Source organism: Salvelinus fontinalis, chromosome 39 (assembly GCF_029448725.1).
Source record: "Salvelinus fontinalis isolate EN_2023a chromosome 39, ASM2944872v1, whole genome shotgun sequence".
Classification (NCBI taxonomy): Eukaryota; Metazoa; Chordata; class Actinopteri; order Salmoniformes; family Salmonidae; genus Salvelinus; species Salvelinus fontinalis.
In genome coordinates, this window is record NC_074703.1 from 18716036 (window position 1) to 18731813 (window position 15778).

At 44.2% G+C, this 15778-nt stretch overlaps 1 protein-coding gene and 1 long non-coding RNA gene across 3 annotated transcripts; both read right to left on the bottom strand.

Annotated features, from left to right (window-relative positions):
* Positions 1-2532: 2532 nt before the first annotated feature.
* LOC129838468 (arg8-vasotocin receptor-like) lies at positions 2533-5467 on the bottom strand. The gene is made up of 2 exons (XM_055905443.1): positions 4534-5467; positions 2533-3394 (listed from the first exon to the last, which is right to left on the bottom strand). The coding sequence occupies exons 1-2, from the start codon at positions 5465-5467 to the stop codon at positions 3090-3092; spliced, it is 1239 nt and encodes a 412-aa protein (XP_055761418.1). The 3' UTR covers positions 2533-3089.
* A 2047-nt stretch (positions 5468-7514) lies between these two features.
* On the bottom strand, positions 7515-10042 carry LOC129838469 (uncharacterized). Of its 2 annotated transcripts, XR_008756852.1 has the most exons (3): positions 9108-10042; positions 8050-8920; positions 7515-7864 (listed from the first exon to the last, which is right to left on the bottom strand). It is a non-coding gene; the product is annotated as an uncharacterized LOC129838469 (long non-coding RNA). The 2 variants fall into 2 exon arrangements; XR_008756851.1 differs by having other exon boundaries at positions 8050-10042.
* Between the last annotated feature and the right edge of the window lie 5736 nt (positions 10043-15778).

The window sequence follows — 15778 nt, forward strand, 5'->3', positions numbered from 1 at the left end:
AGACCACCATAGTCCCTGTTCCCAAGAACACTAAGATAACCTGCCTAAATGACTACCGACACGTAGCACTAACGTCTGTAGCCATGAAATGCTTTGAAAGTCTGGTCATGGCTCACATCAACACCATTATCCCAGAAACCCTAGACCCACTCCAATTTGCATACCACCCCAATAGATCCACAGATGATGCAATTTCTATTGCACTCCACACTGCCCTTTCCCACCTGGACAAAAGGAACACCTGTGTGAGAACGCTATTTATTGACTACAGCTCAGCATTCAACACCATAGTGCCCTCAAGGCTCATCACTAAGCTAAGGGTCCTGGGACTAAACACCTCCCTCTGCAACTGGATCCCTGACTTCCTGATGGGCCCCCCCCAGGTGGTAAGGGTAGGTAACAACACATCTGCCACACTGATTTTCACGGGGGCCCCTCAGGGGTGCGTGCTCAGTCCCCTTCTGTACTCCCTGTTCACTCATGACTTCATGGCCAGGCATGACTCCAACACCATCATTAAGTTTTCCGACGACACAACAGTGTTAGGCCTGATCACAGACAACGATGAGACAGTCTATAGGGAGGAGGTCAGAGACCTGACCGTGTGGTGCCAGGATAACAACTTATCCCTCAACGTGATCAAGACAACGGAGATGATTGTGGACTACAGGAAAAGGAGGACCAAGCACGCCTCCATTCTCATCGAAGGGGCTGTAATGGAGCAGGTTGAGAGCTTCAAGTTCCTTGGTGTCCACATCACCAACAAACTAACATGGTCCAAACACACCAAGACAGTCATGAAGAGGGCACAACAAAGCCTATTCCACCTCAGGAGACTGAAAAGATTTGGCATGGGTCCTCAGATCCTCAAAACGTGATTGATTCCTCTCTGTGATTGTCTCCACTCCCACCAGGTGTCGCTTATTTTCCCCAGTATATTTATCCCTGTGTTTCCTGTCTCGCTATGCCAGGTTGTCTTGTATGTTTTCCAAGTCAACCAGCGTTTTTCTCCGTTCTCCTGCTTTTTGCTATTCTCCTTTTTCTAGTGCTCCCGGTTTTGACCCTTGCCTGTTTTGGACTCTGTACCCGCCTGCCTGACCTTTCTGCATGCCCTGACCACAAGCCTGTCTGCCACTCTGTACCTCCTGGACTCTGATCTGGTTTTGGCCAATGGTTCTGACCATTCTCTTGCCTACTCTTTTTGGATTAATGAACATTGTAAGACTCCAACCATCTGATCTGCATCCAGATCTCGCCTTGTGTCATGACATACAGAGGGTAGTGCGTACGGCCCAGCACATCACTGGGGCCAAGCTTCCTGCCATCCAGGACCCCTATACCAGGCGGTGTCAGAGGAAGGCCCTAAAAATTGTCAAAGACTCCAGCCACCCTAGTCATAGACTGTTCTCTCTGCTACCGCACGGCAAGCTGTACCAAAGCACCAAGTCTAGGTCCAAAAGGCTTCTTAACAGCTTCTACCCCCAAGACATAACACGCATGAACAGCTAATCAAATGGCTACCCAGACTATTTGCAATGTCCCCACACCCCTCTTTTACACTGCTGCAACTCTCTGTTTCCTAACCATGCATACTCACTTTAAGTGTACTTACAAGTTCATATTACCTCAATTACCTCAACTAACCTGTGCCGACACACATTGACTCTGTACCGGTACCCCCTGTATATAGCCTCGCTACTGTTATTTTACTGCTGCTGTTAAATTATTTAAATGTTTTATTTAACACTTTTTTTTTAAACTGCATTGTTGATTAAGGGCTTGTAAGTTAGCATTTCACTGTAAGGTCTGCACCTGTTGTATTCGGCGCATATGTGACACGACTTCCGCCGAAGTCGGTCCCTCTCCTTGTTCGGGCGGCGTTCGGCTGATCTACTTTTAATTTTCCATTTGTTTTGTCTTTGTTTTACACACCTGGTTTCAATTCCCCAATTACATGTTCATTATTTAACCCTTTGTTTTCCCCATTGTTTTTGTGCGTGTTTGTTTTATGTATGTTCGGTCCGTTATTGTGGGCTCGGTATTACGACATGTTATTGGAATATTTCAGTAAAGTTACTTGTGTTACTCATCTCTGCTGTACTGCGCCTGACTTCTCTGCACCAGCTACACCCAGACCACTACAACATGACAAATAACATTTGATTTGATTTGAAATAGTGATATTTCATTTAGTATACACTGTACATTTCAAATATGTCATATGACTACAATAACATCAAACGTCGATGCATGGCTTTTATCTAAATGTATTTAGAATGGAATGTATTTCAAATGGAATGGGACCAAGGTGCCAGTCTCCCGCCTCGACACTCCCCACAGAATACACAACACCGAACGGACTAATTTCAAGCTTATCAACTCTCACAGACTGGAAACCCTAAGGGATGATGGAGAGTCAATGAAGGAAACAACAACATACTTCACAAAGATGGAGTGAAGGGCTTGATGGGGAGAGGGGTAGAGAGCGGCCCGTTGGGGGAGAGTGATGAAGGGAGAAAGAAGAGTAGTGTGTGCCAGTATATTATTGTTTTTTATTAAACCTTTTAAAAACAGTTTATAACCATTTTTAATGGGACAATGTACTGTAAACGTAAACATAACCATACAATCATCAAGTCACAGTCAACCAGTCATTTAAAAATTGCAATTACCATATATTAGGCATATGATGAGTTACTGAACAGCACATACTGACAGACCTGACCTCTCGGTTCATTTGGAATGACTGGTTAATGGCAACGATTCTGATCGCTGCATGAGTCTGGGCCCATAAGAGCCTGTAAGAGCATACATATTAGTAGTGTCTGGGTTTTAGATGCCTCCTGGCTGTGTCAGTTCACATTTAGCAAGAAGAGACAGGATATCCTAGTTATAGTCTGCCACATTTCCACTGATGGATTGATGAGTGTTGAATACCTCTCTGAGCAGAAACACAATCTCCAGGACATATGGATGCACTGACTCTGTTCACATTGTTTCCATTAAGCCTCTCCCTTAACGTACGACAGCCGTCGTCGCTGTGGCGCATAAACTGAACCATATGGACAGTGTTTAGTGTGTGCGCGCGGTCAAGACTCCACCGGGATTGATTGACAGTTCCTGTGGGAGTGGTGAATACAATCTTTGCAAGAGCTTTTCTCTGAGCTCCGCCGGGGTAGGGCCGGGGGTGGTACCCGGGTCAGGAGTGTGGTGCGGCGGATGCTGCTGTTCGAGTCCTGATGGCCGAACATGTGGAACAGCCTCCGGCAGCACGGCAGACAGTGGACCATGTCAGAGAGGAGGTGGCCGCTGAAGATCATGTAGATCCACGGGTTACAGCAGCTATTCAGACTGGCCAGCAGAGCCGAGATGGTGACTGCGGTGTTCTCTGAGTCTGGAGAGAGAAACGGGGGAGAGGGGGTGTCGGCCAGTCAGTGAAGGAAAAAACATTCAAGCTTGTTCTGTTTATCTACTAGCAGCGGCACACACTATTTATGCGTATTATCGAGGGAGTCTCTGCAAGCCACTGGGTCAGAAGGGTCACTGACTCGCCAGCAAAATATTTAATTAACGTTTGGAGATCTCCAGGAGAGATCAGAGTCAGTGCATCCATCTCTCCTGGAATAAGTCAAGGGGTCTGAATACTTTCCGAAGGAACTGTAGTTTTAACCATATTTTTTAGACTATACAGTGTTTGTTTACATTTACTTTGTTCACCAACATTGGCGTAAAACAAGCATATGTTTTCGGTTCTATTGTGGTACGACAGTTTAACGAAGCTCATAAGGCATTTATGAGTTATATTCTTCAAGACTCAGTGGGTACGTAATCTTCACTTATAAGTCTAAAAATGAATGTACAACTGATGATTGATGAATGCACTAAGACCGGTGGTCGTTTTCACAACTGTCTTTCACGCCTGTACAACGGTTGCGTTAAATGGCACGTGTTTAACACTTGTGTATGCCCTTCTTTAGGTGTTTCTGCCGTTTTTCTATACTTTCGCACTGTCCGATAATTCAAGCAACAGCAGAAGGGATAACATCAGCTACATTCAGACCTCATCAAGGCGATGAATTATGAGTTAACTTACATGCACAGAACTGCTCATCAAATTACTTCCAGTAAGATGTTTTTGTGCGTGGTTATTCCATTGCGGTCACAATAATGTACCCCAGGACTCCAGTTTGCACAGTCTATAGCTTAAGTAATACGCCTTGACTGTCTGTATAGTCTATTTGTTTCAGTTTGATCTATGTATCTGAGAAGGAGTCATACAGTTTTTGTCTCACTATATCCGTGGTAAACTGTTGCGTAAAAGCTATCTAAATTTGGAGAGCAGTGAAGCAGATTTTAGGGAAGCCCCTGGGGTAATGCATGAAATATGTGCTTAAGCTGTGCACTATTACCAACGTATTATTGAGTAAGTAGGCCTAAGCAATAATGGAATGTTTAAAAACACAATGAACGGAGACATGGCACAAGCGCGCGCTGCCACTAACTCACGGCTCAGAGCCCAAATACAACACGTACCATCCCACGAGAAGCTCTCATCCCACACCGACCACATCTGTACGGTGAAAAACGGAGCCCAGCACACCACGTACGCCAGCACGATCACGAAAGTAATCTTCACTGTGCGCAGCTTGGCGCGCGAGATGGTGGTGATGCTGCTGACTGAACTCTTCCCGATCAGCCTATTCTTGGTCACAAGTGCCTTCGCAATCGCGCTCTTCTGGGTCTTGTACTTTATGTTCAGCCAGATGGATCGGCAGATGAAGCCGTAGCAGAGCATGAGCACGGCCACGGGCACGAGGAAGATGCCCACGGTGATCCAGGTGATGTAGGCGCGCACACCCCACGGCTGGATGAAATGTCCCCAGCAGTCATACACGGCCGAGCCCGGGTGGACCTCGCTCAGTGAGAAGATAAAATACTGGGGCATGCTCAGGGCAAGACTACACACCCAGGTGGCCCCGATCATCATATAGGCGCGCTGCGTGGGCTGGTGAATGTTCTGCATCGGGTGACAGATGGCGATGTAGCGGTCCAGCGTCATCATCACCATCATGTAGGTGGACGCGAACATCCCTAGCACTTGCAGGTGCTTGACGATGCGACACAGGAAGTCAGGCCCGTAGAAGCGGAAGGTGATCTCCCAACAGAGCTGCGGCAGCACCTGGAAAAAGGCCACAGCCAAGTCCGCGAGGCTCAGGTGTTTCATGAACAGGTGCATGCGCAAGGGCTTCCGTCGGCTCATGTACATGGCCAGCAGCACGCTCAGGTTCCCCACCACAGCCACGACGAATGTCACGCTAAGCACCGTGATCTCGATCTTGGCAACCTCCTCGTTCCGGCCAAACGGGTCGCTGGAGTTCCCAAGAGTGCCGGTGTCGTTCCCAGGGACCTCCTCCATCACCCCCGGCTTGCCGGTGGGGTCGAAGCCTATGTTCACATTTTCTTCCATGAGGTTGAGTGAGCTCTCTGAAGGGAAGAATGCGTCTCCGGAGAAGTGGATGACTGTCCTGAACCAATCCGCGCGCACGATCACCCGCTGCCACCTGGCTGCATTGAGAACCTGTGAGTTTGTTTTAAATTAAAGACATTTCTTAGTCCATCGTCTACACAAACTCGCTCTTGCGCACAGACCGACAGATGTGTTGGCTTGGCAAAGATGTGGAGCACTTCATGGTGTGAAACTGTATCTGTGCGCAGTCGCCACCAAACCTTTTAAAATAATTGTATACCCCAGAGACCGCCCCCAGATCTCCAACCGCCTCTAAACAGCCTTGGACACAAAAACAGCAGCAGAGAGAAACAACATGTATGGAAAACATTATTGTTTGCATGGGTGGAATTTCTCTGAAAGACCCGTTACCACTTGCAAGTAAATACGGAACACACTGATGTTTTCCACTGAAAATGTCTCCAGATTCTTTTCTGCAAACCCCAATAACGAATGGTGCAATCAGTGGGTAAATATTCACAATGTGCGCCACTGGTCAGTATTCCATACCCATTTACTTATCATGCCTCTAAGAATCCTTTTTGAAAAGGTAACAACAATTTTTTTTTTTACTTGTAAGGTGACCCATTTTTGTCTTTGAGGTGATCTTGATGATGAAGATGTTCTGATGTCATGTCATGTTTTTCTGTGATGTTTATCATATTACTGTGATGCCAGGGGGACTTTTCCACATTGTGTGGACCAGGGACGTCGCTAGGCCTATATGAATTAGCCCTCCCTAAATAAATCAATATATATTTTTTTCGTCAACCGTTCCATCGCATCTTAAAGGGCGGGCACTAGGACCTGGGGACCTGAGGCTGCTGCGGAGGCTGCTGCACGCACTAGTGAATGTTATTATTTCTTCAGCAAAGACGGCGGACAAAAATACTAGGATTGAAGCACATGTAAGTGATTATAACGTCATAACGAATCATGCAAAAACATGTACAGTTGACAGGAATATGTTAGTTAATGTTGAGACAAACGATTATGCATATGTTTTTTATTATAAAGTTCATTTACGAAAATCGCGATTTAGCAAGCTAACATTAGCCAGCTAGTTGGCTAGATGTATGTTTTTTTTTATTTTACCGTTATTTTACCAGGTAAGTTGACTGAGAACACGTTCTCATTTGCAGCAACGACCTGGGGAATAGTTACAGGGGAGAGGAGGGGGGTGAATGAGCCAATTGTAAGGTGGGGATGATTAGGTGGCCATGATGGTTTGAGGGCCAGATTGGGAATTTAGCCAGGACACCAGGGTTAACACCCCTACTCTTACGATAAGTGCCATGGGATCTTTAATGACCTCAGAGAGTCAGGACCCCCGTTTAACGTCCCATCCGAAAGACGGCACCCTACACAGAGGCAGTGTCCCCAATCACTGCCCTGGGGCATTGGGATATTTTTTAGACCAGAGGAAAGAGTGCCTCCTACTGGCCCTCCAACACCACTTCCAGCAGCATCTGGTCTCCCATCCAGGGACTGACCAGGACCAACCCTGCTTAGCTTTAGAAGCAAGCCAGCAGTGGTATGCAGGGTGGTATGCTGCCGGTAGGATGGGTGTTGTGACTTGAGTATGACATTGTAATTCTGGTTGTTTAATGTTTTAGGGACTCCTGAAACAACCAGCAAACCAGGCTGTCGTCTTGTGGAACAATGGATGTATAGAATCTAGCTAGCTGAAGTATTTACTGCAAATTGAATGTACAATTTTGTAAGCATGCCATGCAGATAGATTTAATAACATAGCTAGTGTACCAATCTTGGTCCTGGGACATCAATGGTTACACATTGAAACTAATAGACTAGAAACAGGATTTAAATAGTTAAAGGCTGATTTGTAATTCATATATACAGGAAAAACAGTACACTACACTTCCTATGCATCATGTAAATACTCTAAAACCGGTTCATCTCAATACCTAATGCCCTTCATCTGCATTGATCTGATAAACACAGGACAGGTGGAGTATTTCATCAAATAAGACTTAATTTCAACCAGTAGAGAATGTAAAATGATTTTATGAAAATCTCATTATCCAAGTGTTATAAATACATGCATTATAAATATTATAATGGTAATATTATAAATACAAGTTCAATCTGTACTTCAATGCACATCTGTTGTGTATTATGAAGAAAGAGGTGGTGGGAGAGGTGTAAAAGGGAAAGAGGTAAAACATAGGAGCAGGGAAGGCATCATATGATTAATTAATCACAGTGCTACCTAAATATTCTCAGTTCATCACAATTACATAAGTATCTCTCGACAGCCCAAAGGTTATCTTAAAAGCGGGTGAGGTGGCGATGATAGAACTTGGGGTTGGCATCCTCTCTCACATCAAAACATATCTGAAAACGAGAGACAGATGGAGAGAGCATGTTTAAGCCTTATTTTTATTCTAACGTTGTTAGTCATCAATCAGGAAGTGAAATGCAAAACTGACCTTGGATCATTAACTCTGGGACATCTCTATTTCAATGTAAAGCATCCCTTTAATAATACTTCCTGTTGACCTGACCAAGTGACCGCTCACCTCTGATCATGCTGTGCCCTCTGTAGCCAGTTCAGATGCAGGAGTGGTTCACCGACGCAGCTGATATAACCTAGAGGATTTAGGCAGAAGAGGAGAAAGGGATGAAGTGAAGGAGAGACTTGAATGTGAACGGACACACGAGGACAAACAATATAGCGTAGTTATAGAAATAATGAAGTGTCTTAATATTCTCCATGGTTGGCCCTCTTGCCTATTCTTTGAAGGTGGAAGGAGCCACAGTTATACACCTGAGCCTGCTTACTGCACAACACCATCCATCAATCAGATTGATACATGAGTGTGTGGGTTTTAGGGTGTCTAATTGTACCAAAGGAAATTCAATATGGGTGATTAAAAATAGCCTGTTTTGTTTTTGTACAGACATCACACCCTTAGCTAAACAGCACCCTCATCTGAGAAGTTGAAATCAAAGGGAAAGAAACTGGGAATTGAATAACTGCTGTTGACATCTCTATGTAAATGGAAGAATACTCTTATTGCAATGTGAATGGCTCTTAAAAGAGCCTTTGTGTAGTGTAGTCTATGGTGTTGCCAGGGAACAGCATCCTCTTCAAATAAGTAGGAGGTGAAGATCTCCCGCACATAGATTTCCTCTCTTGCTGCGTTGTTGGACCCCATCCTTGAAACATCCCGCAGAGCAGCAGACTTCTACTCTGGCACACGTCGGCAGACTGCAGATCCCCTCCTGGTCCTCGTGTCCATCCTCATTAAGTTATGCAGGACACAGGTAGCCTTCACACATGAATTCCCCCAGGAGGCAGTCCCAGATGGCCCTGGTCACCCAACCTTGCAGTGCCCTACACGTTAACTGTAGGCAATCGTTTTGAAGGAATCTCCAGTTACAAGGTATCTGTAGTAATATGGAAGACAATGTAATTATTAGACTTTTACATCACCATGTCATTGTGGATTACTAAAATATAATATCCCTTATAACAACTCATGAAAACATTGGATATCTAGATGAATGGGCACACACGTGCATATATAGCATGTGACAATAGCAGGATCATATCAAAGAATGAATAAAGAAATACCACTCGAAGCTTGATGAGTTGATCAACTGAATCAACTGTGCAGTGTTAAAACAAAAATGTGTACTCCTTTTGAGACCCCAGGACTGAGAACCACTGCTCTTCATATGTAGACATGCTTTCATAGCTCTCTTTATCTGAGGACAGAAAACCTCACAAGAAACAGACTTCATTATAGTAAAATTATACCGTACTGAATATTATGTTACTATTATCTCCGTCCTCACTTCTAGGGACAGGAACTACACAAAAGTACCTGCCCTATCCAGAAAAGCCTACTATCTCACTTTGACAGTTGGGGCTGCTAACCTTTCACCCTCCATGGCTGTTAGATAGCTAACGTTACCTACAAATGCATTTGGAGTTAGTTTTTCATCAAGATACCGAGCTAATATGAGGTTAGGTAGCTGGTGATATTTAATTCACTTGGCTAGCTATCTATATAGTATGTGAAGTTGGCTAGATAGCTAGCTAGCCAACTAGCTAGTTCATTTAGAAGCTCATTTGAGTTAGCCTGCCCTGTAGCTAGTTAGCTAATAATACGTCGTTTTTTTGTTGTTTTTTGAAATGTATTTACTTACTTGAATAGGTTCTCCCAGCCATGTAGATAATTGGAAACAGGGCAGCAAAGTTTGTTTGTCACTAGAGCGTTTTAGAGGATATTACTATTCTACAATGTACCCATTTAATAACCAGACGTTCATACAAACTTGCTATGCTGAATTATTGACGTATAACACACTCAAAAAGCTGTTATATGCTGCCAGCACGCCCACAACCGAGTTACAATGGGCGACCTGAGCGACACGCAGCAATTTACCACTATCTGGTGTACATGAAACGTTAGAACTACTTGTAGCTAACGTTTAAGTTAATGTTAGCTACCTCTGTGGCTTGAGACTGCTAGCTAACAATAAACGGACAGGGAGTATGCCAGACCCCCCTAGAAGAGGCGTAGCCCCCCCCCCCCCCCCCCCCCCCCCCCCATCCACGAATCTCTAGTGACGTCCCTGATGTGGACAATAAAATATATTCTACTATATTACATTCTGACATAACACTTTTTCATGTTTTATGCACAATAGATTCAGATCACTCTCTCTCTTTCGCCAAAATGTGGAATAAGTCAAGAGGTCTGAATACTTTCCCGAAGGCACTGTCGTTTTAACCATATTTTTTAGACTATACAGTGTTTGTTTACTTTTACTTTGTTTACCAACATTGGAGTAAAACAAGCATATATTTTCTGTTCTAATGTGGTACGACAGTTTAACTAAGTCATGAGTTATATTCCTCAAGAATCAATGGGTACATATTCTTCATTTATAAGTCTAAAAATTGATGTACAACTGATGATTGCCTCTAAGATGAATGCACTATTGCTCTGAATAAGAGCGTCTGCTAAATGCCTCAACTGTAAATGTAATTCATATACTTTAGTGGAGCAATAGAAAAGCATCGTTTCCACATTATAGTAGAGACACAGGGAGTGTGTGTGTGGGGTTGTGTGTGCGTGTGTTTAGCAGAGAAGCAATATGAAGCTATAGTGCGTGTTGTTGTTTGGCTCAGAATCCACCGAACAATAGCTGAGTAAGTGAGTTTGTCTGGGGGGAAGGAATAGGCTAGCAACCTAGAGGGCTGATATACAAGCTTATTCAACCAAAACAATCATTTAAAAACCCTAAAAGCTCAGGAAGATGAATACACTTATCCACAAAAAAACTTTCTGCGGTTTCTATAGAATAGAGCCCCCTGAGTCTGAACTGAAAACAAACCAAGAAGTAACTATATTTGAACCACTGTTCCGGTAAGGAAGTAAAACCTATATTTTTAAAATAATTTAATTCATGTGTTTTTGTGAGAGCAATGAGAGAGAAGAGTCTCCATGTTGCCTCAACATTGCCCAGTGGTCTGTAGAAAGAACAGGTTGTTCTTTGAGACGTTCTGCTGGGGAGTCAAATCAAATCAAATGTTATTGGTCACATACACATGGTTAGCAGATGTTATTGCGAGTGTTGCGAAATACTTGTGCTTCTAGTTCCAACAGTGCAGTAATATCTAACAAGTAATCTAACAATTCCACAACAACTACCTAATACACTCAAATCTAAGTAAAGAGATGTAATAAGAATATATACATATAAAAATATGGTTGAGCGATGACCGAGCGGCATAGGCAAGATGCAATAGATGGTATAAAATACAGTATAAACATATGAGATGAGTAATGCAAGATATGTAAACATCATTAAAGTGGCATTATTAAAGTGACTAGTGATCCATTTATTAAAGTGGCCAATGATTTCAAGTCTGTATGTAGGCAGCAGCCTCTCTGTGGTAGTGATGGCTGTTTAACAGTCTGATGTCCTTGAGATAAAAGCTGCTTTCAGTCTCTCGGTCCCAGCTTTGATGCACCTGTCCTGCGCTCGCCTTCTGGGTGGTAGTGGGGTGAACTTGGGTGGCGGGGTGAACCAGTGGCTTTGGTGGTTGTTGTCCTTGATTATCTTTTTGGCCTTCCTGTGACATCGGGTGCTGTAGGTGTCCTGGAGGGCAGGTAGTTTGCCCCCGGTGATGCATTGTGCAGACCGAACCACCCTCTGGAGAGCCTTGCAGTTGTCTGCGGTGCAGTTGCCGTACCAGGTGGTGATACAGCCCGACAGGATGCTCTCAATTGTGCATCTGTAAACGTTTGTGAGGGTTTAGGTGACAAGCCAAATTTCTTCAGCCTCCTGAGGTTGAAGAGTCGCTGTTGCGCCTTCTTCACCACACTGTCTGTGTGAGGGAACCATTTTAGTTTGTCCGTGATGTGTACGCAGAGGAACTTAAAACTTTCCGCCTTCTCCACTGCTGTCCCGTCGATGTTGATAGGGGGTGTTTTGTTGACATTGAGTGAGAGGTTGTTTTCCTGACACCTCACTCCGAGCGCTCTCAGCTCCTCCCTGTAGGCTGTCTCATTGTTGTTGTTGTTGGTAATCAAGCCCACTACTGTTGTGTCGTCTGCAAACTTGATGATTGAGTTCGAGGCGTGCATGGCCACGCAGTCATGGGTGAACAGGGAGTACAGGAGGGGGCTGAGCACGCACCCTTGTGGGGCCCCAGTGTTGAGAATCAGTGAAGTGGAGATGATGTTTCCTACCTTCACCACCTGGGGGCGGCCCATCAGGAAGTCCAGGACCCAATTACACAGGGTTGGGTTGAGACCCAGGGCCTCAAGCTTAATGATGAGCTTGGAGGGTACTATGGTGTTGAATGCTGAGCTGTAGTTAATGAACAGCATTCTTACATACAGTGGGGCAAAAAGGTATTTAGTCAGCCACCAATTGTGCAAGTTCTCCCACTTAAAAAGATGAGAGAGGCCTGTAATTTTCATCATAGGTACACTTCAACTATGACAGACAAAACGAGAAAAAAAATTCCAGAAAATCACATTGTAGGATTTTTAATGAATTTATTTGCAAATTATGGTGGCAAATAAGTATTTGGTCAATAACAAAAGTTAATCTCAATACTTTGTTATATACCCTTTGTTGGCAATGACAGAGGTCAAACGTTTTCTGTAAGTCTTCACAAGGTTCACACACACTGTTGCTGGTATTTGGCCCATTCCTCCATGCAGATCTCCTCTAAAGCAGTGATGTTTTGGGGCTGTTGCTGGGTAACACGGACTTTCAACTCCCTCCAAAGATTTTCTATGGGGTTGAGATCTGGAGACTGGCTAGGCCACTCCAGGATCTTGAAATGCTTCTTACGAAGCCACTCCATGTATCGTGAGGTTTTCACTCAAAATCTCACGATACATGGCCCCATTCATTCTTTCCTTTACACGGTTCAGTCGTCCTGGTCCCTTTGCAGAAAAACAGCCCCAAAGCATGATGTTTTCACCCCCATGCTTCACAGTAGGTATGGTGTTCTTTGGATGCAACTCAGCATTCTTTGTCCTCCAAACACGACGAGTTGAGTTTTTAACAAAAAGTTATATTTTGGTTTCATCTGACCATATGACATTCTCCCAATCTTCTTCTGGATCATCCAAATGCTCTCTAGCAAACTTCAGATGGGCCTGGACATTTACTGGCTTAAGCAGGGGGACACGTCTGGCACTGCAGGATTTGAGTCCCTGGTGGCGTAGTGTGTTACTGATGGTAGACTTTGGTCCCAGCTCTCTGCAGGTCATTCACTAGGTCCCCCCGTGTGGTTCTGGGATTTTTGCTCACCGTTCTTGTGATCATTTTGACCCCACGGGGTGAGATCTTGCGTGGAGCCCCAGATTGAGAGAGATTATCAGTGGTCTTGTAAGGCTTCCAATTCCTAATAATTGCTCCCACAGTTGATTTCTTCAAACCAAGCTGCTTACCTATTGCAGATTCAGTCTTCCAAGCCTGGTGCAGGTCTACAATTTTGTTTCTGGTGTCCTTTGACAGCTCTTTGGTCTTGGCCATAGTGGAGTTTGGAGTGTGACTGTTTGAGGTTGTGGACAGGTGTCTTTTATACTGATAACAAGTTCAAACAGGTGCCATTAATACAGGTAACGAGTGGAGGACAGAGGAGCCTCTTAAAGAAGAAGTTACAGGTCTGTGAGAGCCAGAAATCTTGCTTGTTTGTAGGTGACCAAATACTTATTTTCCACCATAATTTGCAAATTAATTAATTAAAAATCCTACAATGTGATTTTCTGGATTTTTTTTTCTCGTTTTGTCTGTCATAGTTGAAGTGTACCTATGTTGAAAATTACAGGCCTCTCTCATATTTTTAAGTGGGAGAACTTGCACAATTGGTGGCTGACTAAATACTTTTTTGCCCCACTGTAAGTGTTCCTCTTATCCAGATGGGATAGCCTGCAGTGTTATGGCGATTGTATCGTCTGTGGACCTATTGGAGCGGTATGCAAATTGAAGTGGGTCTAGGGTGGCAGGTAAGGTGGAGGTGATATGATCCTAGACTAGTCTCTCAAAGCACTTCATGATGACAGAAGTGAGTGCTACGGAGCGATAGTAATTTAGTTCAGTTACCTTTGCCTTCTTGGGTACAGGAACAATGGTGGCCATCTTGAAGCATGTGGGGACAGCTGACTGGGATAGAGAGAGATTGAATATGTCCGTAAACACACCAGCCAGCTGGTCTGCGCATGCTCTGAGGACGCGGCTAGGGATGCCGTCTGGGCTGGCAGCCTTGCGAGGGTTAACACGTTTATATGTCTTACTCATGTTGGCCAACGAGGAGAGGGGGGGCCCGCTGTCCTTGGTAGCGGGCCGCGTTGGTGGCATTGTATTATCCTCTCGTTATCTAATAGTTCTTCCCGGCTGTATGTAATAATACTTAAGATTTTCTGGGCTAACAATGTAAGAAATACTACATTAAAAACAAAATATGGCAAAGTTTCCTAAGGACTAGAAGCGAGGCAGCCCTCTCTGTCGGCGCCATGTACAGATGATCATGAGATGTTTTAGTAGCCAGTCAGCCTATAGACCATACAGTGTGTGAGGTAATGACAGCACTCATAGTATGACAGACACCAGCCATACCTCCCAGCATTGTGATGTGTATTACGTTAACCTCCCCAGGTTAGGTTACAGCCTCTACCTTCAACTCACCTCACCTTTATCCTCTCTCACCTCATTCCTTACTCTCCTCACTCACCCCAGGGGTCCGCAGACCCCACTTTGAGAACCCCTGCACTAGTGCACGCATGCACACACACACACACACACACATACACATGTACTCACTGTCTGGTTGGAATGATATGTGTGTGTCTGCAAAACATCAACGCCATTTTATCAATGTGGTTGTCATGATGACAGTTTTCAGGCAGAGATAAGGGGTATGAAGGGAATGAAGTTTGATTTGTTGGAATTTTGGCCAACTAAAGTTTTCACCAAAACAAAGGTGTTCTAATGAGAACATATCTGAAGTGCCATTCCCCTGTGCACACTCATAAGCTGTCATTCCTCAAGTCTGGGAACTCTTTGAGATGTTATGAGCTGGGTTGTATTTACAAAAATACTTATTGATAGCTGATGGTTGGTCCTGGAGTATGAGAGAGCTTATTCTGTGGGGGGGGGGGGGAATAGGCAGGGTCTCCCATTGTTTCTGTCTGTTGTATTGTATATCATGTGGGTCTTTTTTTTAGGGAGAGATCTTAGTGAATTAATGTTTTGTTTTTGTGGAGTTCCTATATTGTGTGTGTTTTGATGTTTGAATAGAGTGTTGTAATGAGTGAAGAATGTGAAAGAACAGTTTGCCATCAGTCTCACTGCCAGTGTGGTGTTGCTGTAGTTAGCTTGTCATGACTGTGTGTGTATTTGTGTATTTTTTAATGTATTTATTTTATGCGTGGTTCCATGTTGGTGTTATTTGTCGGCCATATCAAGACTCATGGGAATCTTTGCATGCCTTATCAGATTGTATATACTTTTAACACACCCTATGCACTCTTACACGTGTAGGAACATGCCATTATGTAAACACTTTGGGATACTTGCGAACATTAGAAAAAGTTTACATTTAAACAGTTTCTCTGACTCAAAATGAGCATCAGCTAATTAAAATCATCGATTTACTTGCACGTGATAGGACGTTGCATTGTACCTGGACCCATCAGATCACCCGGGACACATTGGCCAGGTGCTATATATTGGCCAATAAGAGGCTTTGAAGCGACATTTTGGCCATAT